Source organism: Branchiostoma lanceolatum, chromosome 19, assembly GCF_035083965.1.
Source record: "Branchiostoma lanceolatum isolate klBraLanc5 chromosome 19, klBraLanc5.hap2, whole genome shotgun sequence".
In the NCBI taxonomy this organism is placed as follows: Eukaryota; Metazoa; Chordata; class Leptocardii; order Amphioxiformes; family Branchiostomatidae; genus Branchiostoma; species Branchiostoma lanceolatum.
The window spans coordinates 6,957,963-6,981,803 of NC_089740.1; the positions used below are offsets into that span (position 1 = coordinate 6,957,963).

The 23,841-nt window shown below is 42.1% G+C and overlaps 3 protein-coding genes and 1 long non-coding RNA gene across 4 annotated transcripts; all 4 read left to right on the forward strand.

Annotated features, from left to right (window-relative positions):
• Positions 1-5,751: 5,751 nt before the first annotated feature.
• LOC136425922 (keratin-associated protein 5-5-like) lies at positions 5,752-7,529 on the forward strand. Its single transcript, XM_066414846.1, has 3 exons — positions 5,752-5,788; positions 6,205-7,240; positions 7,426-7,529. Exons 1-3 carry the CDS (start codon positions 5,752-5,754, stop codon positions 7,505-7,507), a joined length of 1,155 nt encoding a protein of 384 aa, XP_066270943.1. The 3' UTR covers positions 7,508-7,529.
• Positions 7,530-9,031: 1,502 nt separating this feature from the next.
• On the forward strand, positions 9,032-11,882 carry LOC136425923 (proteoglycan 4-like). Its single transcript, XM_066414847.1, has 6 exons — positions 9,032-9,221; positions 9,424-9,533; positions 9,714-9,772; positions 10,253-11,166; positions 11,339-11,448; positions 11,793-11,882. Exons 1-6 carry the CDS (start codon positions 9,032-9,034, stop codon positions 11,853-11,855), a joined length of 1,446 nt encoding a protein of 481 aa, XP_066270944.1. The 3' UTR covers positions 11,856-11,882.
• A 571-nt stretch (positions 11,883-12,453) lies between these two features.
• LOC136425924 (mucin-2-like) lies at positions 12,454-21,231 on the forward strand. The gene is made up of 15 exons (XM_066414848.1): positions 12,454-12,733; positions 12,893-13,002; positions 13,396-13,454; positions 13,839-14,941; positions 15,597-15,703; positions 16,022-16,080; positions 16,290-16,453; positions 16,727-17,638; positions 17,993-18,099; positions 18,408-18,466; positions 18,582-18,745; positions 19,031-19,489; positions 19,842-19,951; positions 20,326-20,384; positions 21,021-21,231. The coding sequence occupies exons 1-15, from the start codon at positions 12,454-12,456 to the stop codon at positions 21,229-21,231; spliced, it is 3,963 nt and encodes a 1,320-aa protein (XP_066270945.1).
• Positions 21,232-21,705: 474 nt separating this feature from the next.
• On the forward strand, positions 21,706-23,479 carry LOC136425735 (uncharacterized). Its single transcript, XR_010754118.1, has 4 exons — positions 21,706-21,733; positions 22,355-22,467; positions 22,703-22,761; positions 23,061-23,479. It is a non-coding gene; the product is annotated as an uncharacterized lncRNA (long non-coding RNA).
• The last annotated feature ends 362 nt before the right edge of the window (positions 23,480-23,841 follow it).

A 23,841-nucleotide genomic window follows, 5' to 3' on the forward strand; every position in this document is an offset into this window, starting at 1 on the left:
GAAAATAATTTCACACATACTTCCCTTGTCTAGTATTTTTAGACCAAATCTTCTGTGAATACATGAACGAATTGAATTATTTTTAAGTCGCGGTTTGACTAGTATCTTATTTGTTAGGTGAAGGACGGTATGCTTGAACAAGACAATAAAGTCAGAGCAAGAGACCGATGATTTGTCCGGGATTGTTTGCGTATGCGCCCATAAGCCTGCCTGTTTCTACTTAGTAATATAGTAAATTAGTCCGTTTTTGTCATGTTTAAAGCTGCAAGATGCTAAATGATTGCCGGTCTTACAAACCGCTGCCTAGCAACAACAGTCCAGCGGGGCTTGCAACATGTCGTCAAACGAGTCCTGACAATTATCTCACTAGCGCTATTCACAACCACGGCTATTAGCCTTAAGGTCGATCTCTTCCATCTGATTCTTTTTTCTTCCGAACGGGCAAACCTTAGATCGCTGAAAATTGGCCCTTTAGTCTAAAAAATGAGTTATTTTGAAGTGATGTATACCAAAAATGTGATTCAAAGCACACTTGCACCGAATTCCAGGTCATTCGGTTGAAATACCAGGAAACAGGAGCTCAAAATAGTTTTGTCTAAACAGGAGCCCAAAATATACATTTTTGTCTAAAAGCGGCCTAAAAACCTCCTTTTTTAACCAAGATACTTTAGCTATATTATGCATATTTGCTAAGTGTAACTGAATGTACAACCATTTTCCTTTTGTGTTCCTTAACTGTTCCATCAGATAATTATACCTTTGGTCAAAAAGTAGGTCACACCTTGGTCACACGAACACCTCATGTTATTAAAACTTCACTTCTCTCAATACAGGGACAAGAGAGTAACAAATGATTCTTACACCTGTAACAATCTTTGGACAAATAAGGTGGTAACAAAATGGAAATATCGATGTTGTTCGCTTATAGTTGAAGTAAGCGGACGCATAATCGCCGTTTGTATTTGTTTGTATCTTATATGGGTGCTTGTATGTGAAATATTATATTTCAGACAATAATTGATTATAAGAATTGAATATGATTTGATATTGAAACAATCATGGTACGGTAGCAAACATATTTTGGAATGTGACATATTGGTATAGGAATACTGATAAAATCATATCTTACCAAATCTACATAGTGAGACAATAGAGTAATAGGATTACTAATCTATTAATCTTCTGTCTCTGTCATAAAACAATGGAACAGACATCAAACTGACAAATTGATGCTACCAACGTTCTCCGTTGATATAATCCAAATAGAACATCATTACACTGTTCAGATTAATATTAAAATCATTTTGTGGTACCTTTCTGCGCAAAGTTAATAATGACAGAATTGTTCAGCTATGGCCCCTTCTAGCTAGACGGTGATGGCTGAGCGACCGTACAACGACCAAAGTTGGATTTATGTCATAATTGGAATGTGATTTCACAATTGGAATATGATGCAAGACGTAAAATGATATTTTAAAAGACAACAAAACACACACAGCGTAAAAGAATTCGCACTTTATCTATCAAATTCATTGAGTGATCTTGAGTCGCTTTGTGGTCGCAGCCGCTAGTGCAAAGGGGTGTGATGAAGATAAACGAATGAATCATCACTGTTCTTCGAAGTGAAAATGGAATAAAAAATCATAATTTGTAAGGTGAAGATTTTCCATAACCTTTGACCCCAAGTGACATGTCGGGCCACTTTCCAGTAACCCCTCTAGGCACGCACGCATCTTCCATTCATATAATTTCGCTTTCTGAAGTGTCATATATGGAAAAGAAACTTTCTTATAGCAACTTGAGTTTTTGCCATACTCACACATTTCAATCCAGTACACGTTGAATCTACCTTGCTGTGTGTAGATACAAGTCATCCTTAATAATTGGGAGAAGAAAGCTCGTTTTGTTCTTTTGGAACTGCCCGGGGCAAAGAGGTGGGTTGTAGACAATTTCCCAGTCGGAGAGTGTGTCAATCTGCTGTGCAGAGCAGGTTTAAGGCGTGGTTGCACCATGAGTCGAACATAGGTGCACCTGTGAAGACTTCCCGGTTTAAAACGTAGTTGCAGGCAAGTGGAAGTACAGACGCATCTGATGGAGGCTACAGGTGCACTCAGGATGCGAATTTTGCTGTTTGGAATACTGTTTCTGCTTCTGGATGGGACCAATGGAACGTCTACACAGTCAGGTAAATGTCATGTGTTGTAATATATGTGCCAGTTCCTATTCATACAATTATACGTGCTACTTCCTCTTCATAAGATGTTCTATCGGCGTACTGAAACGAAAGTTTAAATCTTGGAAGGATAGAATTAGAGTCAACAGGTTATCAAAAGTGAAGAAAATAAAGGAAAATGTACGAGAAGTGAGAATATTCACAGATGTTTGACCTACAATGAAGTAAGATATTGGTTTTGAGTTATGGTGCCCAAAATAACACAGGTTCGTTTCAACGTTCTCATGTGAGAACGAATATGAAGAACCTGTCTGGTTCCTGGTCTGGAACGCAGGATGTTTATTTTCATAATACTCTAGATTTGTTTAAAAAGAAAAGAACATTCTAGGGGTGCAATAGAGCATATCATAATTATCACGAAGTTGCTTAATTGTCCCGTTTCAAGCAAGGTGTTGAAATCCACAAGTTTGTCAGCAGTGGTGTTTGAACACATGTCATGCGGACTACACTATAGTATTGCCGACCATAGTTGTTAAAGACGAATATTATAGTTGTGTTAGAGGAAAGCGAAAGTTTGAAGACAAATAGAATTGGTTGTGGACGGCTAAAACCGGTTTTAACTTATTCCCATGGGAAGTTGTGCGCACCGGCGGGTATCCCCAGACACCGGCTATCAAACCACTGTTTATGAAATTCCTCACTTTTATAAACAGTGACACAAGGTTCTGTTGATATAACGCATGCTGTTTCTTGAGGACTGAATCTCATTTTCACTCGATATCTTAAGGAAAAGTATTAAAAAGTGTAGTGGGTGGGTGGGTGATTGGTTGGGCGGGTTGTGAGCGCACACCGGTGTAACTTCACCACATACCTTTACGGTGATTGCTGACGGTAGCAACTTGTTTCAAAACATATGCGACAATCATAAAGAGTACTGTAACTAGAATATCTAGCCAAATGTGTACACTGCATGTGGTTAAACAGGAACATCAAAAACAATGTTATATAGGGCGAAAACCTTATCCTGCATTGTCACTGTGTTAACACATTAATTACTGTAACAATGATTGATCACGGTTTTAGAATACTGGCGGTGTTAGAAACAATTTACCAGACAGCGTAATAGCAATGTTGGAGAGAACAAAATGTAAATTAAAGAGGACAACATTACCATTGTTTCTTCATTACCCAAACGACAGGTTTCAAACTACCTTTTTGAAACTCAATTACTCAAGCTACATTGAAGTACAACGCCTAAGTGAAAGACTGAGGTTTACAGAACCGTTTAAAGAATGCAAAATTGACACCAGAGTCTGTGGTTAGTCGTTTCCTCTCAATGCAAACTACTGTATTTTTCACCCATGATTAGCCTACATTTTGTCACTTACGATAAACAAAAGATGGTATGTCTGTCCGTCTGAGGTGTAACCCTAACCCTACCCACTAACAAAGCATCCCCTATGCGTATAGAGTTAGAAGGTGTTCTGTATATGTACATCGAATGTTGTAAATCGTAACTGACTTTCCTTCTCCCCTATCAGGATAGAATTTCTTTATCATAAAATGAGTCATATCCATATAATATGGCCGCTCTGAGATTGTGAAATCCTTCGCTACCTTGTCAGACTACTGGGTAAAAAGTTAATCAATCGTGAATGGCTGTAAAGTAGGTTTTGCAGTGACGCAAGTTTGAATGGAAAGCTTAGAAGGTGTTATCCAAACTATCATCGGATCGGGAAGACAATGTTAACGCCCTCCTCAATACGTATACTTCGTAAATTGTACATTAACGTTTCAACACTTAGGCAAACATATGGGGAACTGCCCAAGCTTCAGGGCTGGGCGTTTCATAGTTAGATATCAAATAAAATGGAGTCCACTGTATTATTTCCAAACGTTTAAACTCAGTGCTGTAGCCTTGTCCAGAAACCATGTGGCCAGAACACCACCGTTTGTAGATATTAAAACCTCAAACTACTTGCTCTCTGCACAAAGAGATCGTGTCAGAATAAACACGTTTGAAGAATACATAAGGATGTGAGTGACTAGATAATAAGTATATGAAGATGGACATTACATGTATGACTGTCAGGCTGAGTATAGACAATTTCTGACCGCGGTTATCAGCTAGCCCCCTAGGCAAAACTGCATCATCTAAAGGGACAGGTCGAAGCATCAGTGAGGGTCTGATAAGAGGTCAAGAGGTGTTAAAGGCATCCAGAGCATTTTATGAGACTTGAAAACTGGAAATATTGGAGTTGCTGTTTACCACATTTGCGTTCCGATTTCTTATCAAAAGTGCTCAAAAGCGGCAAAAGAATAATCTACACGGTGATATTTTAGTTTCACGCGCCTACTGTAAATACTGTAGATACCATAGCCCCGCCTGCCTCCATCAAAACGTAGAAATGCAAAATTAAAACATAAAAACGCTAATATTTGACGGATATACCGTCACTCTCTCATTGTTCGAACCGCTAATTGTGATTGACAGTCAGGATCAGTCTATTAGGGCTCGGATTTTTTATCAGTTCTCATCACCCAACGACATCGTATCTTTGCTCCTTTAATATCGATATGTTATTATAATAGTGTTTTTGAAACTTACTATGTGTAGGAATGACTTGAAATTTGAGTTTTTCAATTCAAGTTTCAAGCCTCATAAAATGCTCTGGATGCCTCTAAGAGACTCTCATCTTATCTTATTCATCTCTTAGTCAACTAATTTGCCACTGGGGCACCACAGATCTAGAGGTTTTGACCACTCTTCTCGGTTTTCTGTTTTTCTAAGTGCCATGTCTATCCATTCTCTGATATCATCCTCCCATCTTTTCCGTTGCCTGTGTCCCCGTCTTCCTTCCTGGACGGTTCCTTGTATGGTAGTTTTGGCTAGTCCCAATGAACGTGGTCACAACAGTTCTGTTTTCTTTGATTGATTATTTAAGAGATTAACAGACCTCACTCAGGAGACTAGCGAGCTTAACATCCATTAACATTAATCCGCTGGGTTACATAAATCAGCCACTTCGAAAAAAAAGGTTGGTTTGAGAGATCTCAAGTGCAGGACACCCCTTGTATACACAGTTTAGATATACAGGAGTGCATCATACTGGGGACGTTGGATCAAGATCTGTTTGCACGTATCTTTTCAGGGTGCCGGAGTAATGTACCCTGGTGGAATTATGTTAGTGGATGTTTAATCAGTACCCAGGTGAATCACAAAGGTTTACGCACCAAGTCTCTCCTTCTGTTTACCATTTTCGAAGTCACCCATCAGGACAATATTATAATCTAGTTAGTAAGCTAGAAGACATAATTGCTCCACACAAATGAAAGTGATTACGTCCTTGCCATCTTAATTAGCTGACATTCTAGAAGTAGTCCACTGCTGTCCACATTTTACTACAGAAGAATCAAATACCACAATTAAGCTAGTGGAATTGCCACATGGCAATACTCAATGAAGATAAGTAAAAACGTATTTCTCTTTCGATATGATGGAGATTTAATGTGAAGTTAGCAAGGTGGAGCTTAAAGTTCCTTGTGCCCAGGGCATCCGTCTACGGGTCAGTTGACCAATGGGAAAAATAAGACAAAAGAAGCTGATGCGGAATGGTACAGGCTACAAATGTGACCTGTAGCGCATTCCCAACAATAAAGGACACCGGCAAAAAGACAGTAAAATCCGTGAGCACTTGGATCTGATTACCATATGCAAGATAAAAGATAAACATAAAAACGTTATACTAAATCTTCAAGATCATATGAAAATGAAGAGGACATAAAACGCCGTAGTATCAGAACACAACAAAATTTCATTTTTTCTTCATTTGGGTATTTTTTATCTTTTCTTTCGGGATTAGAAAAATTCCTTCAGTTTCGGTGTTCCTTGACATTGTCTTATTTATCTATTTACTTATCATGTTTCGTCTCGCTGACCTAAAATGTATCAAAACCCATACCCATATTTTACATAGAGTCTTCGTACATCGTACTGCGAACATTTATACGGACCATGTTGTACTGACGAGGATTTATTTACTTTCATAGCAGCGACAACAGCGAGTGGCAACACACAGGCTCAGAGCACGGCCGGTGCGGGAGGGTCCGCTGTGAACGCTACATCGGCTCAAGTCACGACGGTACATCCGGAAAATGCTACAACGGTTCTACCGGACAACACCGCAGCAACAGCACAGGGGAATGCCGGAACGCCAACATCTGTGACAGCTGTAACAAATGCTACAACACCAATGGCACCTGTAACAAATGCTACTACACCAATGGCAGCTGTAACAAGTGCTACAACACCAATGGCACCTGTAACAAATGCTACAACACCAATGGCACCGGTAACAAATGCTACAACACCAATGGCACCTGTAACAAATGCTACAACACCAATGGCACCTGTAACGAATGCTACAACGCCAATGACACCTGTGACAAATGCTACAACACCAATGGCACCTGTAACAAATGCTACAACACCCATGGCACCTGTGACAAATGCTACAACACCCATGGCACCTGTGACAAATGCTACAACACCCATGGCACCTGTAACGAATGCTACAGCACCAGTGGCACCTGTAACGAATGCTACAGCACCAATGGCACCTGCAACAAATGCCACAACACCCATGGCACCTGCGACAAATGCTACAACACCAATGGCACCTGTGACAAATGCCACAACACCAATGGCACCTGTGACAAATGCTACAACACCAATGGCATCTGTGACAAATGCTACAATGCCAGCGGCACCTGCAACAAATGCTACAATGCCAATGCCACCTGTGACAAATGCTACAACACCAATGGCACCTGTGACAAATGCTACAACACCAATGGCACCTGTGACAAATGCTACAACACCAATGGCACCTGTGACAAATGCTACAACACCCATGGCACCTGTAACGAATGCTACAACACCAATGGCACCTGTAACGAATGCCACAACACCAGACGCTCCTCTAACGAATGCTACAACGCCAGAGGCACCTGTAACAACACCTACATCTGCGGCAGCTGTAGCAAATGCCACGACTTCCGGTCAAGGTGGGTTCACACCTGCGTTCCCTTGAATGCATAAAATAATGCATAAAATGCATAAAATACTCCTTCTTAGACGTTTTCAAAGATTTTCAATGAAACGAGATTATGAAAAAAATGTCAAAAAGGCAGGAATTTTGAAACCCGAGAAAATGCACGCTATCATTGACGCATAACGTTCATTTCTCTAGTTGCAAGTGTCTTGGTGTCACTGAGTCTGACGAGCGAGACCTTCCGACCTGCGCTCAACAACCCCAGCTCTTCAGATTATAAGAACCTCGCTTCAAATGTCGAATCAAGTGTGAGTACCTTTCCCCCAGATCTTCTGTTGTAGCTCCAAATGACTTAAAGGTTTTTTTTCATGGAATGTATGACAACAATGTACTTCAAGTTATCGTGGTGTATTCTTGAATTATCTTCTTGAACATAGCCTGACCAGATCAAGTTTGTAGCCATCCTTCCATTGGCCAGGCCCCTAGAAGCTTGATAGCTAAACTTCTTCACGTCAGGAGAACTGGGAACATCCTGATCCTGTTGATTTATGCATACATGTGTTGAAATTGACCAATCATCACCAGACTGAGAACTGTCTGTTAACATGGTGTTGTAGGCTGTGATTACTGGTTTCCATAGCGACAGAGAATCCTGAGCTCCTATTGGATAGATTTTCATAATGATTAAGAATCCAGGGCTACTATTGGTGATTCTAGAAAAGGGAATGGTTCCCTCAAGTAAGAGGTGTATGGCCACAAGCTCTTGGGAAGGAGACCCAATATGCCCTCAAAAGCTAGAGATTGTGTGACATAGACTAGTCTTGAACAGGTTCACCAAGGCAACATTTTGAAACCAATGTTACGTTAAATAATCATGGGAACATGTGATACCATACAGCTCCATTCAACACTGAAGAGCACACCGGGATACATCAGCAACAAGGTGACAGGCTTTAGGTAAGGATATACTTCATACTATATGACTTTTGATATATGTGAGTTGAAATAAAAACAAGAGTCCGTAGAACACAAACATCCGTGAAGTTATTATGGTGTTTGTGCTTGATGCCCTCTGACAACAGACATGCCAAATTTCAGATAAATCCATCATTAAAATATTGATTTATAGGTGCGAAGACACAGACCCAGACAAAAAGAAGTTGACCAAAGTATGAAAGTCTTATCTTAGCAAAGAATGCTATTGTAGCATTTTCTCATGAATTACCACAGGTCTGGAAGTGTTATAGCAGACACCAGCATCAGCTACAGGTCCGGCGGTACTGCCCAGGGTTCACCTGATGTCAAGTCAGCCATACAGAACACCGTCACGGCAGCTGTGTCCGGCGGGTCGCTGGGAAACTTCACGGTAGACCCGAGCTCTTTGGTCTTCAGCGATCCGACAACGCCAAGACCTACCTCGGCTGGTGGCAGTCCTACAGCGCCAATGGCACCTGCAACAAATGCTACAACACCAATGTCACCTGCAACAAATGCTACAACACCAATGGCACCTTTAACAAATGCTACAACACCAATGGCTCCTGCAACGAATGCTACAATGCCAATGGCACCGGCAACAAATGCTACAACACCAATGGCACCTATAACGAATGCTACAGCACCAATGGCACCTGCAACAAATGCTACAACACCAATGGCACCTTTAACAAATGCTACAACACCAATGGCTCCTGCAACGAATGCTACAATGCCAATGGCACCGGCAACAAATGCTACAACACCAATGGCACCTGTAACAAATGCTACTACACCAATGGTACCTGCAACGAATGCTACAGGACCAATGGCACCCGTAACGAATGCTGCAGCACCAATGGTACCTGTAACAAATGCTACAACACCAATGGCACCCGTAACGAATGCTACAACACCAATGGCACCTGCAACAAATGCTACAACACCAACACCTGATGCACCTGTAACAACGCCAACATCTGCGGCAGCTGTAACAAATGCCGCGACCTCCGGTCAAGGTGGGTACACCTATGTTACCTTAAATGCATGGAATAACCAGAAGAAGATAGAATAATATAGTCAATACTTTTACAGATGTTTTCAATATCGTATTTCAAAAGATTTTGGAATAAAACGAGATGATCATAATAAACAATCACAAAAAGGTAAAACTGATCAAACCCAAGAGAATTGACATTATAACAACGTACATTTCTTTAGTTGCCAGTGTCTTGGTGTCACTGAGTCTGACGAGCGAGACCTTCCGACCTGCGCTTAACGACCCCAGCTCTTCAGATTATAAGAACCTCGCTTCAAATGTCGAATTAAGTGTGAGTACCTTTCCCCCAGATCTTCTGTTGTAGACTGTTGGATTTCATTTTTAGGATGTATAATGATCACAATGCAGTGCAAGTTGTCAATATGTATTCATAGATCATAGCACACAGAGACCACCGTTTCCTAACCAATGACCTGAAATGATCATGCGATTCAACTTTGATTTCATACAGCTCGATTCGACATTGAAGGACACCCCTGGCTACATAAGCAGCGAGGTGACAGGATTCAGGTAAGGACAACATAAATATTAAACAACCCTTGATTGATATATATGTACGTAAGTTGAGCTGACGTAGCCCAAAGCCGATAACAATGAAACATTACGTAGCCTATATCGCGTCTATTGTAAATCCCTATCAGTGCACAAGTAGTACATGTACATAAAGGACTAAGGCCATTGGATATAAGATCTCACATTGGTCTACTTGTTAACTCTGTGAAAACGGAGGTATTGTTTTGGGTCTGTGTGTTTGTTTGCCTTGGTGTGTTCTCGTAGTTGAATATAGTGGAGTGACAGAATGTGAGGCGGAAGATGATTCACCAGAGACTGTCAGGATGAGAAGGTTAGCTTCCACAGGGAGGCAAAAAAATGCAAACAGAATTGGCAAGAAAATCATTAATGAATAAATCAGAAAAATTGACAAAAAGTCACGGAGGTATGGAAACAAATTCTTGTATTGTAAATGAGGGTATTTATACTTCACCACAGGTCGGGAAGTGTTATAGCAGACACCAGCATCAGCTACAGGTCCGGCGGTACTGCCCAGGGTTCACCTGATGTCAAGTCAGCCATACAGAACACTGTCACGGCAGCTGTGTCCGGCGGGTCGCTGGGAAACTTCACGGTGGACCCGAGCTCTCTGGTCTTCAGCGACCCGACAACGGCAAGCCCTACTTCGGCTGGTGGCAGTCCTACAGCGCCAATGGCACATGTAACGAATGCCACAACACCAATGGCACCAGTGACAAACGCTACAGCACCAGCGGCACCTGTTACAAATGCTACAATGGCGGCAGTTCATAATGCTACAATGGCTCGCCCGGAAAACGTTACATCGTCTCGACCAGATGGTGTTACAACGCCTCGTTCAGAAAATGTTACATCGCCTCGACCAGATGGCGTTACATCGCCTCGCCCGGAAAACGTTACATCGTCTCGACCAGATGGTGTTACAACGCCTCGTTCAGAAAATGTTACATCGCCTCGACCAGATGGCGTTACATCGCCTCGTCCCGAAAACGTTACATCGCCTCGACCAGATGGTGTTACAACGCCGCATCATGAGAACGTTACATCGCCTCGACCAGATGGTGTTACAACGCCTCGACTAGATGGTGTTACAACGCCTCGTCATGAGAATGTTACATCACCTCGATCAGATGGTGTTACAACGCATCGTCCAGAAAACGTTACATCGCCTCGATCAGATGGTGTTGCAACGCCTCGCCCAGATGGTGTTACAACGCCTCGTCCTGAAAACGCCACGATGGCTCGACCTGAAGACGTTACATCTGGACGTCCTGACAACGATACAATGACATCTGTACAACCACCAATCACCACTGCTTCTCCTATTGAAACAACAACAACAACAGCAGCAGATGAAACTACAAAAGCCGAACGTAAGTACCTTCTATCTACTACTATTTTCAATGCGATGCTTTTCAATAACGTTATGTAGTTGATTTCTAAAAAGACAACGCCAATTTACACGTACATTTGTTACATGGCCCCTTCAACCCTCCGTTTAATTTATTTAAAAAGTTTCTATTCTAATATACTATTATTTTGCAGCTCCAAAACTTGATGTAGCACTGAGGCTGACAAACGTGCCGTTCACACCATCTCTAAATAATCCAGAATCTGCGGAGTTCAAGAATCTTGCATCAAATGTTGAAAAGACGGTAAGTCACTCTATGTATATTGTTTTATCTACCACCGCACGATTTTACCTTCACCAAGAAGGTTCTTTTGTAATATCGTTTGTTTGTAGGTAGGTATGTTTGTGGTTTGGCAGCATAACTCAAAAAGCTATGGATTGATTGTCATGATCTGTAATTATGTCATGTTCTGTCAAAAATGATTCGATTTTGGGCCCCTGGCGGCTTTTCTTGGTGCCGCAGCATAACGTCCGGTTTTGATATCTCGTATTCTATGCAAGCTATGGTCACGAATTGTTAGTGATAGCTAGTTGCTGTTTTGTAATGTCAGTCACATCTAATGCATTACTGTTGTCTTGTTTTTGCAGTTCGACCAAATATTTGCGAACAATCCTGGGTATGTCAAGACTGATGTGAAGCGATTCAGGTGAGTTTGTTTACACTTGACTCGATCTAAATTGTATGGCATAGAATAGATTTGCTGATAGAGAGACTGTTATCGTTCGAATCAGTGTGACAGTTTTATTCCTGTATTTCCCAGTAACCATTCTATGTTTCTTTTAACCGTTAAACCTCAGACAGGGCAGTGTTATTGTTGATACGGAAGTAGTCTTGGCAGACGACTCTGGTACGGACGTGTCTGCCGTCAGCGCGTCCATACAGAACACACTAACTTCAGCCGTCTCCAACGGCTCACTGGGAAACTTCACGGTGGACCCCAGCTCACTGACAATAAGCACACCGACAACAGCTCGTCCTACTGTTACACCAAACGTTACAGCGACTCGGCCTGACAACGCAACAAGGCCGCAACCAAGTCAGACAGACGGCGTTACAAGTCCTCGACCAGACGGTGTTACAACGCCTTTCCCACAGAACGCGACACCTCCTCGATCAGACAATATAACGATGGCTCGTCCAGAGAATGCAACATCACCCCGACCAGACGGTATTACAGCGCCTCGTCCAGAAAATGTTACATCGCCTAGACAAGATAGTGTTACAACGCCTCGACCAGAAAACGTCACGATGGCTCGTCAAGAGAACGTTACATCGCCTCGACAAGATGGTGTTACAACGCCTCGTCCAGATGGTGTTACACCTCCTAGATCAGACAACGTCACGATGGCTCGTCCAGAAAACGTTACATCGCCTCGACCAGATGGTGTTACATCGCCTCGAACAGATGGTGTTACATCTGGTCCTCCTGACAACGCCACAATTACCACACCTTTACAACCACAAACCACCACTGCTACACCGAGTGAAACAACAACAACAACAACTGATGCAACTACAAGGGCTGAACGTAAGCTTAAAACGTTGTTTCTGTTGCTAATTTAGCCTAGCTGATTTTTTATGTCTATTTCACTTCATTGTGTGACAAAAATATATTTGCGAAGTCATGCCTTTAGTTTGTTTTTATTGTTGATGCATATTTTGTTATCTTGTCCTTATCCTTAACCAGCCGCTAAAGTTTTGGTCTCGCTGACGCTCATCAGTGTGACGTTCACGCCAACTCTCAACGACAAGAACTCTCCTGAGTTCAAAAATCTTGCGGCGAATGTTGCAAACACGGTGAGTTCTAGTGGACATCATTTCCATCTCCGAAGGTGAAAAATAAAAGTACATGTTTCTATTTGAAATACTAGTAATTCCTCTGATTCTTGACCAAACATTGAGTTGCATGAGATCAACCTTGGAAAATAGATTTACTGTTAAACCAAGATATTCAATAGTCTATCAGAATATTACAAGATAACATTTTAACAAGTAGTCAGTCATTGGACAAATCAAGAATGAAAAAGGTTTATTCCAATTGATTATCAAAGTTATTTTTTCACGTAATGTATGCAGTTGTAAAGTATTTCAAAATAAATTAGGGTTCAAAATGACTGATGAGTAAAAGGAGCCTAATCATCGAAAATGTGTCGAAATTATTCTAACAACTTATTTTCAATTGTTCCACAGTTTGACCTGCTGTTAATAAACGTCAACGGCTACATCAAGACAATTGTCACCCGATTTAGGTGAGCACACTCTACTTCATTCTGTCTCAATCTAAATCTGAATTACCTTTGACTTAAAACACGTGATCTATACTTTGTGTTAGTAAGTACTGTTCTCTCTTTGAGATGTGTGGTTTTCTTGAAGACTTAAGTTGGATAGCTGAGGATTGTCATTCGGACAGGTTACGTTCTTATGAGGACTTAGGACACGGTTATGCCGGGATTCGAACCTTCCATTCAGTACATTTTAAGCGACATTGCTAGGTACTAAATCAGTGTACACTGTTCAAAGACTGTCTAAACGGTTCAAAGACGCAAATCTGTACAAAAGATACTTCCCCGTTGTAAGCATTCGCCAGCAAATTCAGTCTGTTTGAACATATGTTTATTGTACTTTTACCTCAGGCAAGGCAGTGTCATCGCTGATACGGAGGTAGTTTTAGAAGGTGCCGGGGACTCTGGTACGGACGTCTCTGCCGTGAGTGCGTCCATACAGAACACCCTAACTTCAGCCGTCGCCAACGGCTCACTGGGAAACTTCACGGTGGATCCCAGCTCACTGGCCATCACCACACCGACAACTGCCCGCCCAACTCCCGCATCAAATGTTACAACGATGCGGCCTGACAACGCAACCAGACCGCAACCAGACGGGGTTACGACTGGTCATCAAGCAACACCGCCTCAACCCGAAAACGTCACAATGGCTCGTCAAGATAACGTTACAACGCCTCGACCAGAAGGTGTTACAACACCTCGCCCGCAAAACGTGACATCTCCTAGACCAGATGACGTCACAATGGCTCGTCAAGAAAACGCCACATCGCCTGGAATGGGCAACGTCACAATGGCTCATCAAGATAACGTTACAACGCCTCGGCCAGAGGTTGTTACAACGCCTCGCCCAGAAAACGTGACATCGCCTCAACCAGAAAGTATGACATCGCCTCGTCCTACAATGGACAATACTACTAGGCCCCCGATAGAAAATGTTACAATGCCTCGACCAGACGTTACAACTCCTAGGGCCACTGCACCAAACGTAACATCCGCAGAAAATGCAACAAGCGCCCGACCAGAACTTACAACTCCTATGGCCACTAGACCAAATGTTACTTCACCGGAAAACGCCACAATGGCCCGACCGGACGTTACAACTCCTATGGCCCCTAGACCAAATGTTACTTCACCGGAAAACGTCACAATGGCCAGACCAGACGTTACAACTCCTAGGGCCCCTAGACCGAATGTTACTTCACCGGAAAACGTCACAATGGCCCAACCAGACGTTACAACTTCTAGGGAAACTAGACCAAATGTGACTTCACCGGAAAACGTCACAATGGCCCGACCAGACGTTACAACTCCTAGGGAAACTAGACCAAATGTTACTTCACCGGAAAACGCTACCAGACTAGACATGACTACAAGAGAAAACGTCACACGTGCCCAACAAGAAGTCACAGGTCCCAGTGCCACCACGCCCGGCATGACTACACCTACGGAATGTAAGTTGCCGTCTTATACTTTGAAGGAAAACCGTTGTGATGTTCGAAAGTGTTCCTCATTTCCATGTGCAAACTCATATTCACTGATACAAAAATCACATTCATAAAATGGAACGATGATTTGCTATCTATTGGAGGGTTCATCTGATACAGCTACGGAACATAAGATATGCACACATCCTTCTCGTGTTGAATCCATTCAGTGTTCTACATAAAAACTTGTTAAAAAACGCCCCTGCAGTTCCAGAGGAAGCTGCTAGGGGGCCCAAACCTGCACCACTTCTTGATTACATCACAAGCTATCTGCCACCCAAAAATCAAGACCACAGCACGTCCAGGTCAAAAGATACAAAAATTGAAGTTCTGCTGCAGTACCAAGGTCACATACCAGGGGGCCCAAAATCGACCTTAAATTTTGGCTTTACAACACCTGCCCACACACCAAATATCATCATAATCCATCAAGAGGTTCTTAAGTTATGCTGACTACAGTAGTCCGGAAACACAGACAGACAGACAAATAGACAAACAGACAAACAAACAGACACACGGACACACCCAAAACAATATCTCCATTTTTCATGGAGATAACAAAGCAATGCTAAGGATACTATCATATCTATATTACGTAATCACATCTACTGCTATTTTCCAGCTTCCCTGTCCCTAGCCCTGACGCTAAGCGGGGAGACATGGCGATCGAGCCTGAGTAATTCCAGCTCTGCTGACTTCCAGAACCTCGCATCCTCGGTCACGTCTAACGTAAGAACATCGCCCATGAACTGTCTATATCTGTACATGTATTCGGTCAACTTTTCTAACCGTTCTTTGTCGCCATACGCTAGCATAGATAGTTCGGTTTAAAGCATGAAAAGTAGCTGTGCTGGAAAAAACATATAATTAGAGTTGTGATACAACAATAGGAAATTGCTGTATGATAAATATTTAGTCTGTCTGAACCATCAAGGGAGTCGGACAGTCACGAATATAAAGATATGAGTCATTCATCAAAGTTTTTAAAGAATTGTGACAATGCAACCTAAATCCTCAACTCACAAGAATTAATCTCTTTTTCTACAGCTTCAAACGGAACTGGGGAGCACTCCTGGATATGTCCGGAGCGAAGTGACAGGATTCAGGTAAGAAGATTTTGTCAAATGCTATACTGTTAGCAAAAAGCTAATTCCTTTGACTGATACATTCATACATTAAATATTCACCTCGAGAATCCACCTACAGTCAGTAGATACCAATGTAGTTGTCATGTTATACACAAGGTAGCAGAATAAACTTTGGTATTCATACGATTACACAAAGATGTTAACTCAATACGTGTTTTCTTAATTAGGGAGGGCAGTGTTATAGCAGACACGAATGTTTACTACACTTCGAGCGGTGGTTCCTCTGCGGCGGACGTCCAGAGTTCTCTTCTGACCAAGGCCAAAGCAGCAGTGTCCAGCGGCACTATCGGCAGCCTCACTGTCGACCCAACGTCATTGGACTACTTGTCAGGTATGTGATGCATTGTCGGTATGGTTAAATCATACATGACTTCACGAACATGTGACGTCATTGACGGGTCATGGGCGCATGGAAGCCTGTAATGCCCCCCGTCTCGGTTGTGTAAAGGGTTACTACCATTCTAATCGCATCATGTGATAGTACTCTTACTACCAACATCCTTCCAAGGTGCCTACGTACATTGATGGTTGCATTTTACATGTTACGCACTATAACAGGACAGTGATGTCGCTGATATAATTTATGTACATTTTGCATCTACAGCTTCAACGCCTGGTGTCTCACAACCGGCTACAACGCCAAGGCCTAATGCTACAACTTCAGACGTTACTAGACCTGACATGACTACAAGAGAAAGTGCCCGGTCAAATGCTACAACTCCAGAAGTTATTAGACCAGACATGGCTACAAGAAAAAATGCCACAAGTCCCCGTCCAAATGCTACAACTCCAGAAGTGACCAGACCGGACATGGCTACAAGAGAAAATGCCACAAGTCCCCGTCCAAATGCTACAACTCCAGAAGTGACCAGACCGGACATGGCTACAAGAGAAAACGCCACAAGTCCCCGTCCAAATGCCACAACTCCAGAAGTTACCAGATCAGACATGGTAACAAGAGAAAACGCCACAAGTCCCCGACCAAATGCCACAACTCCAGAAGTTACCAGACCAGACATGGCAACAAGAGAAAACGCCACAAGTGCCCGACCGAATGCCACAACTCCAGAAGTTACTAGACCCGACATGGCTACAAGAGAAAACGCCACAAGTCCCCGACCAAATGCTACAACTCCAGAAGTTACCAGACCAGACATGGCTACAAGAGAAAACGCCACAAGTCCCCGTCCAAATGCTACAACTCCACATGTTACTAGGCCATACATGGCTACAAGAGAAAACGCCACGAGTGCACAGCCAAACGCTACAGCCGCTGGAGTGACCAGACCTGACATGGCTACAAGAGAAAACGCTACACGTGCCCGTTCAGAACCTACAACCCCTGGGGCCACGAGACCCGATTTCACCACAAGACAAAACGCCACAACTCCGCGACCAGAATCTTCTGCCGGAGCCACCAGACCAGACATGACTACACGAGGAAACGGCACACGTGCCCAGCCAGATGTCACAGGTCCCAGTGTCACCACGCCGGGTATGACTACAGCTACGGAATGTAAGTTCGCGTCTTATACTTTGAAGGAAAGCCGCTGATGTTCGAATGTGTACTGCAGTTCCATGTGCAAACTACTTATCACTGATGCAAAATCACAGCTGTCTGCAGCATGTTATACGTCCCCTTTTCATACATTGAAGGAAAAACGTTGGGATGTTTGTGTGTTTACTTCATTCCAAATGCAAAATAGTTTTCAAGGATACTAAATCATATCTAGGCAGCAAATGATCATGACTCAATGATAAATTTGCTATCTACTGAACATGACAAGATATGAACATGTTTTGCATTACTTTAAACAATGATATTCGATCTATCTGGCTTTGATAACGACAAATCTACTGCAATTTTTAGCTTCCCTAGCCCTAGCCCTGACGCTGAGCGGGGAAACGTGGCGATCGAGCCTGAGTAATTCCAGCTCTGCTGATTTCCAGAACCTCGCATCTACGGTCACGACTAACGTAAGAAAATCACCATGTATCTGTACATGTGTAACAGGTATAACTGTTCTTTGTCGTCACACACTAGTAAAGAAACATGTAGTTCGGTAAAAATTATAAAAGGTATCTACATGTGTTGGCAAAACATACGACTACGAGTAGCGATACAACAAGAGAAAGTTGAGGTTTATTGAATATTAAGTCCAGATCCATGAACAGAGGCATACGATCACGAACTCAAAGATGTAAGCCATTCGGTCCAAGTTGTATCCTGAATTGTGACGTTGACATCTAAATCCCAAAATCACAAAAATGCTTATCTTCAACAGCTTCAAACCGAACTGGGGAGCACTCCAGGATATGTCCGGAGCGAGGTGACAGGATTCAGGTACGGCCATATATGTTCTTTCAAATTCTATTCTGAAAATTCCACTCTTTTACTGAGATGTTCACATATACTTAACGATTACACAAAGATTTCTAACTCGAAACGTGATTTTCAGGCAGGGCAGTGTTATAGCAGACGCGAATGTTTACTACACTTCGAGCGGTGGTTCCTCTGCGGCGGACGTCCAGAGTTCTCTTCTGACCAAGGCCAAAGCAGCAGTGTCCAGTGGGACTATCGGCAGCCTCACTGTCGACCCAACGTCACTGGACTACTTATCAGGTATGTGATGTATGGAGAAATTACTGGGAACACATAACGTTACGATTACGTGCCGTCAGTGATGTGTCATGGGTGCATGGAAGTCTGTATCGCCCCCCGTCTCGATTGTGTGAAGGTTGGTTTTAATTACGTTATACGTTAGCACAGAGCTTTCAAGTTAAGTTGCACCAACATTTTCCTACGAACCTTTCAACCAACCATCCCCCTGAGGTCCCTAATAAGTCACTGATGGTTGCTTCTTTGCTACACCAAGACAGTGAACATTGCTAATATTTTCCCTCACAGCTACAACGCCAGGTGCCACTCAGCAGGCTACAACAGCGGGTGTCACACAACCGGGTATGACGCCAGGTGTCTCACAACCGGCTACAACGCCAGGTGCAACACAACCGGGTATGACGCCAGGTGTCTCACAACCGGTTGCAACGCCAGGTGCAACACAACCGGGTATGACGCCAGGTGCAACACAACCGGGTATGACGCCAGGTGCAACACAACCGGGTATGACGCCAGGTGTCACACAACCGATTGCAACGCCAGGTACAACACAACCGGGTATGACACCAGGTGTCTCACAACCGGTTGCAACGCCAGGTGCAACACAACCGGCTACAACAGCGGGTGCCTCACCGCCGGCTACAACGCCAAGTGCCACACAGCAGGCTTCAACTTCAGCCGAACCGGCGTCGTCCCCAGCCACCACTGATGAGTCAACGACGGCAGAAAGCACTACTAAAGCCCCATGTGAGTATATGCACAGATACCATAGTGCGGAACTATTCTAATTATATCTCCTTGAGATACCATCGTAGACACATTATGTCCAGCAAGTATAAAACCTTCATGATTTCACTTACGGTTAGCGTTCCAACGTTTGCGATGTGGCTTTATATCTTAAACGTACTGTTTTAATCATGCCGTCATTCATTCTGTTGTTTCGTTTATTTCTGTTATTTTCAACCTATTTTATTCATATTTGTCTGATGGGAATAGGTCCTGTGGTCAGTCATTGGCTAAACCATGATTTTCTAAGAAGATACCAAAAGCAATGTTGACAACCGCATAATGTTAAAATTATACGTATTCTCATTGGCAGCCCAAAAGCTCTCGGTTTCCTTCGCGATGCCTAGCCAGACGTATATACCTGCACTGGCTGACAGCACCTCTGCTCAGTTCAAGAGCCTCGCATCAATTGTAGTAGCACAGGTAAGTGTCTTATGCAATTGAGTGAATGGTAAATGGTTTGGTGTTTTGGTTTTCTATACAATTTCCCGAATTATACAATAACAATGTATACAAATAACTGGCTTCCACTGCACCTCATCTCATTCGGGTTTAATCTTTGGTAACCTTATTTTTGTAAACAAAAGTTCATAGTTCAAGCAAAATCACATCTGACAATTGTAACAAATATTGTCACCGAGATGCTCATGATTTTAATTCCAATATATCTAAAACTCAAGACCTTCTCGGTACTTAGTCATCCTCTGTGAATATTTTTGATCGCCTTCATAGCTTGTTTTTGGTGAGTTTGATATTCACATTTCCTAATGTTTACTATTTTGTTTCGTTTTGTACAGATCACGCTTATACTGATTTCGACACCAGGGTTCACTAGTGTTATAGTCCTACGGTTCCGGTGAGATAGTTTTCTATTTGACTGTACAAGGCAAAAGGTTACAGGTTTATCATAGTCAATAATTTATGTAAATCATGGCTAGCAGTCTTTCAACATGGCATTCTTTTCAGAAAAGTAGCATTGTGATCCTCTCTTTTTTTCACGACTGCGCCGCCTGAGTGCACTGTCTTTTTGGGGAAGATAGGACATTGTCTAACATTATGTGCCTTATCTATAACCTTGAACTTCGATATCTAATTTGAACCCACAAATTATAAAAAGTGGGCCTTCCAAAAAAATTCAAGCCCAGCTTGTTTAGTTAGGTATAGCCAGCACTAGTACTTCAGTAGTCTCTTGTAGTACGATTATGTCAATCACTGTCCTTGCGACATATATGCCTTCTATGTTTCTACTACTTACTTGCAATAGTGGGATCCCATAGCCCCACCCACCTCCGTCAAAACTTAGAAATGACAAACAAAACCAAAAAAATGCAACTTTTCGACGGACACTCTCATTGGTTGAATAGATAATTCTCATCACACCATCATTGGTTGAACTGCTAATTGTGATGGACAGTCAGGGTCGGTCTATAATTATAGGCCTTTGGGTATGAACTTGCAGCTAAACTTTCTATACTTGCCCCCCTCCCTTCAGCCAAGGAAGCGTGATAGCTGACACAGAGGTTCAACTGGATGAACCGTCAGGTGGAGGGACAGACCTGGCTACCGTCAGCTCAGCGGTAGAAAGCAAGATCACCGCGGCCGTGTCTAACGGCACGCTGGGCAACCTGATTGTCGACCCGAGTTCTCTGCAAATCGCTCCGGTTACGACTCCGAGCCCTAGTACGTATCAATTGTTACATTGAAGAATAGAAGATTTATTTCATTGAGTGGATGATTGATTGATTGATAGATTTATTCACAAATTGATAAAGAATATTACTAATGTATTTGTCAATATGAACAGAACACAATGAATATTCAAAATGAGAATATGTGAAATCAGAATATTCAAAAGCAGAGCTTCCAAAATTAGAACATTCGCAATCAGAACATTCTAATTCACTGCATACAAAAGCAAACATTAGTTTCATATACCTTCCATACCTAGATATCAACAGACACGAAAAGGACAAATACTTGTGTATGTTTCTCCCCCAAGCTGTAAGAAATGCTACGGTCATTAGAAAGCGGACCTTGATATTTGACACAACACACAATACCCCGTTCACACACTGCAAGTCTGGCATTCAAAATTGATCATGTCTGCAAGGAAATTAATTAATTCTTATCGTAATTGCATGACCTTGAGGCTTATTCCAAATTCTTTATTGCCCTCAGGTACAACTCCCTCGCCAACGGACGCAGGTAAGATCGTTATTCTCAATTTCTCATCACTGACTGTGCATATCTGAAATACCACTTGACTTACGCCAAAGTTGGCTCCATGCCACTATAGGCAATGTCCCTACTTGTCGCAAGGTGGCGTCTTTTCACTTTGACCATGGCACAACTGCTTGTATTTACATACGTACTAGTGTGTAATGAAACGTTTACATCCCTTTTGGAGCTTCAAAGTTTCCTAGGATTAATCTTAATCAGCCCTTCGACGGTTGACATTGCCCTGATAACTGTGATTTCAATCAAGCCTGTTTCTTAGTTGTTAAGGACTATAGATTCAAAAGGCATGCCAAGAATACATCTTGAGAAGTCTAGCCGGAATTTACTGGATGCTCATTCAAGCCAAGGCGTCTCAAGAGATTGCTGAAGACACACAATTATTATTAGCTTAGCCGCGATGTCCATGAATAGTTTCATCAGGTTGGCGAGTCACTGAATGTATTAAACCATGGCTTGAGTCGCAATTTATGGACAAAGAAGTTTGCTGTCTACGTAACCACTAGACCGTTATTCTAACCAACTGTGAGGTACTAGTCTACCACATATACGACCATATATACACCATATCCTCTTCTCTACCCTCTGTAGGTCAGTATCAGACGGCGTTCATATCGTTCGTACTGGACACAGATGTGGGAGCGGACGCCCTGGACCCCACATGTCCATCGTACGACGAACTCACTAGGGAGATCGAACAAAACGTGAGTATTGTGTTATCATATTTTGTATTAAAACAAAATTATACAAATACAGACAAGATGACGGTGCACTCAATTTTACAATCTTATCAGCCTGGCCATCAAACAAGAAAAAGAATTAAACAAAGACATAACGATGCATGAACTGACAAATAAAGTCAAAAACATCAACTTAGGGTAACATTTTACTTTCTGTGAGCACAATGTCACTAATACCAGCTTATGTCTTAATCCTCAGCTGGATGCATTATTTGCTCACATAGGAGGGTACAAGTCAGCAAAGGTCGTGTCAAGGAGGTTAGTGTTCCATAGTGGCTACCCAAACACAGGGAATTTACCCTTCCATACTGCAAAAAGAACAATGCATGCAGCAGTTACACCGTGAAATATACTGATAATCAAGGTTAACTTTTCATTCAAAACCATATACAAATGTATAACTTCTATATCTTTAAATTCAGGCTTAAACAACAGTGGTAATACGCTTATTGAATAGATTTACATAGTTGCAAAATTCATTAAAAAGTATTTAACATAGACCCTATCGCGTTTTGGAGTTGACCGTTTTCTTAATGCTTATTTTTGTACTTTTTCAGGAATGTCGATCCGGATAACAACGTCTTCTAGACAATGCGTCCACGGATGTTTTTGTCTTGATTTTTTTATCGTAGTTAGACCGAAATTATATTTCACTTGATCTTTAATATCTAGCATATCCAATCTAATGTTGGGTTTCTGAAATATCAATAAAGCGTAAAGGAAAAGAAATGTAGGGGCACTTTTGTAATGAAAAAATTTCTGCTACGCAAATTTAATGTAATAGAATGATATTAGTCAACTTCTGACAACTTCATTACTGGTGTATTATTTCTTGGTCTTGGGAAGTATGGACTGTCACAAGGTGATGATATCCATTTATACTTGTAATATTGTCAAAAATAAGTCTATATCAGGATTATGAAAAATCATTGGTGACTGTCGTCTCTACTCAATAAAATAGACCTACAACAACCAACAGATATTGTCATGTTTGGTTATCTTTGCGCCATGCATTTCTAGACTTATATTGAGCTGTTACATTGATAATTTTGGTTATAACCGTCGCCAAAAAGGCTATGATTTCGTTAACATTTGTTTGTATGTATGTTTATATGTATGTATGCATGTGGTCTAGCAACATAACTTAAGTAGCTTTAGATGAATTATCATTAAACGTGGTAAGTAATTAGCTCCTGTCCTGCCAAAAAAACTATTACATTTTGGGCCCTCTGGCGGCTTTTTCTGGTGGAATGTTTACAGCATTGTATTGGCAAATATTCACCAATAAAATGAATTGGCAAATATTCACCAATGAACAAAGCAATAGTACAGATTTCT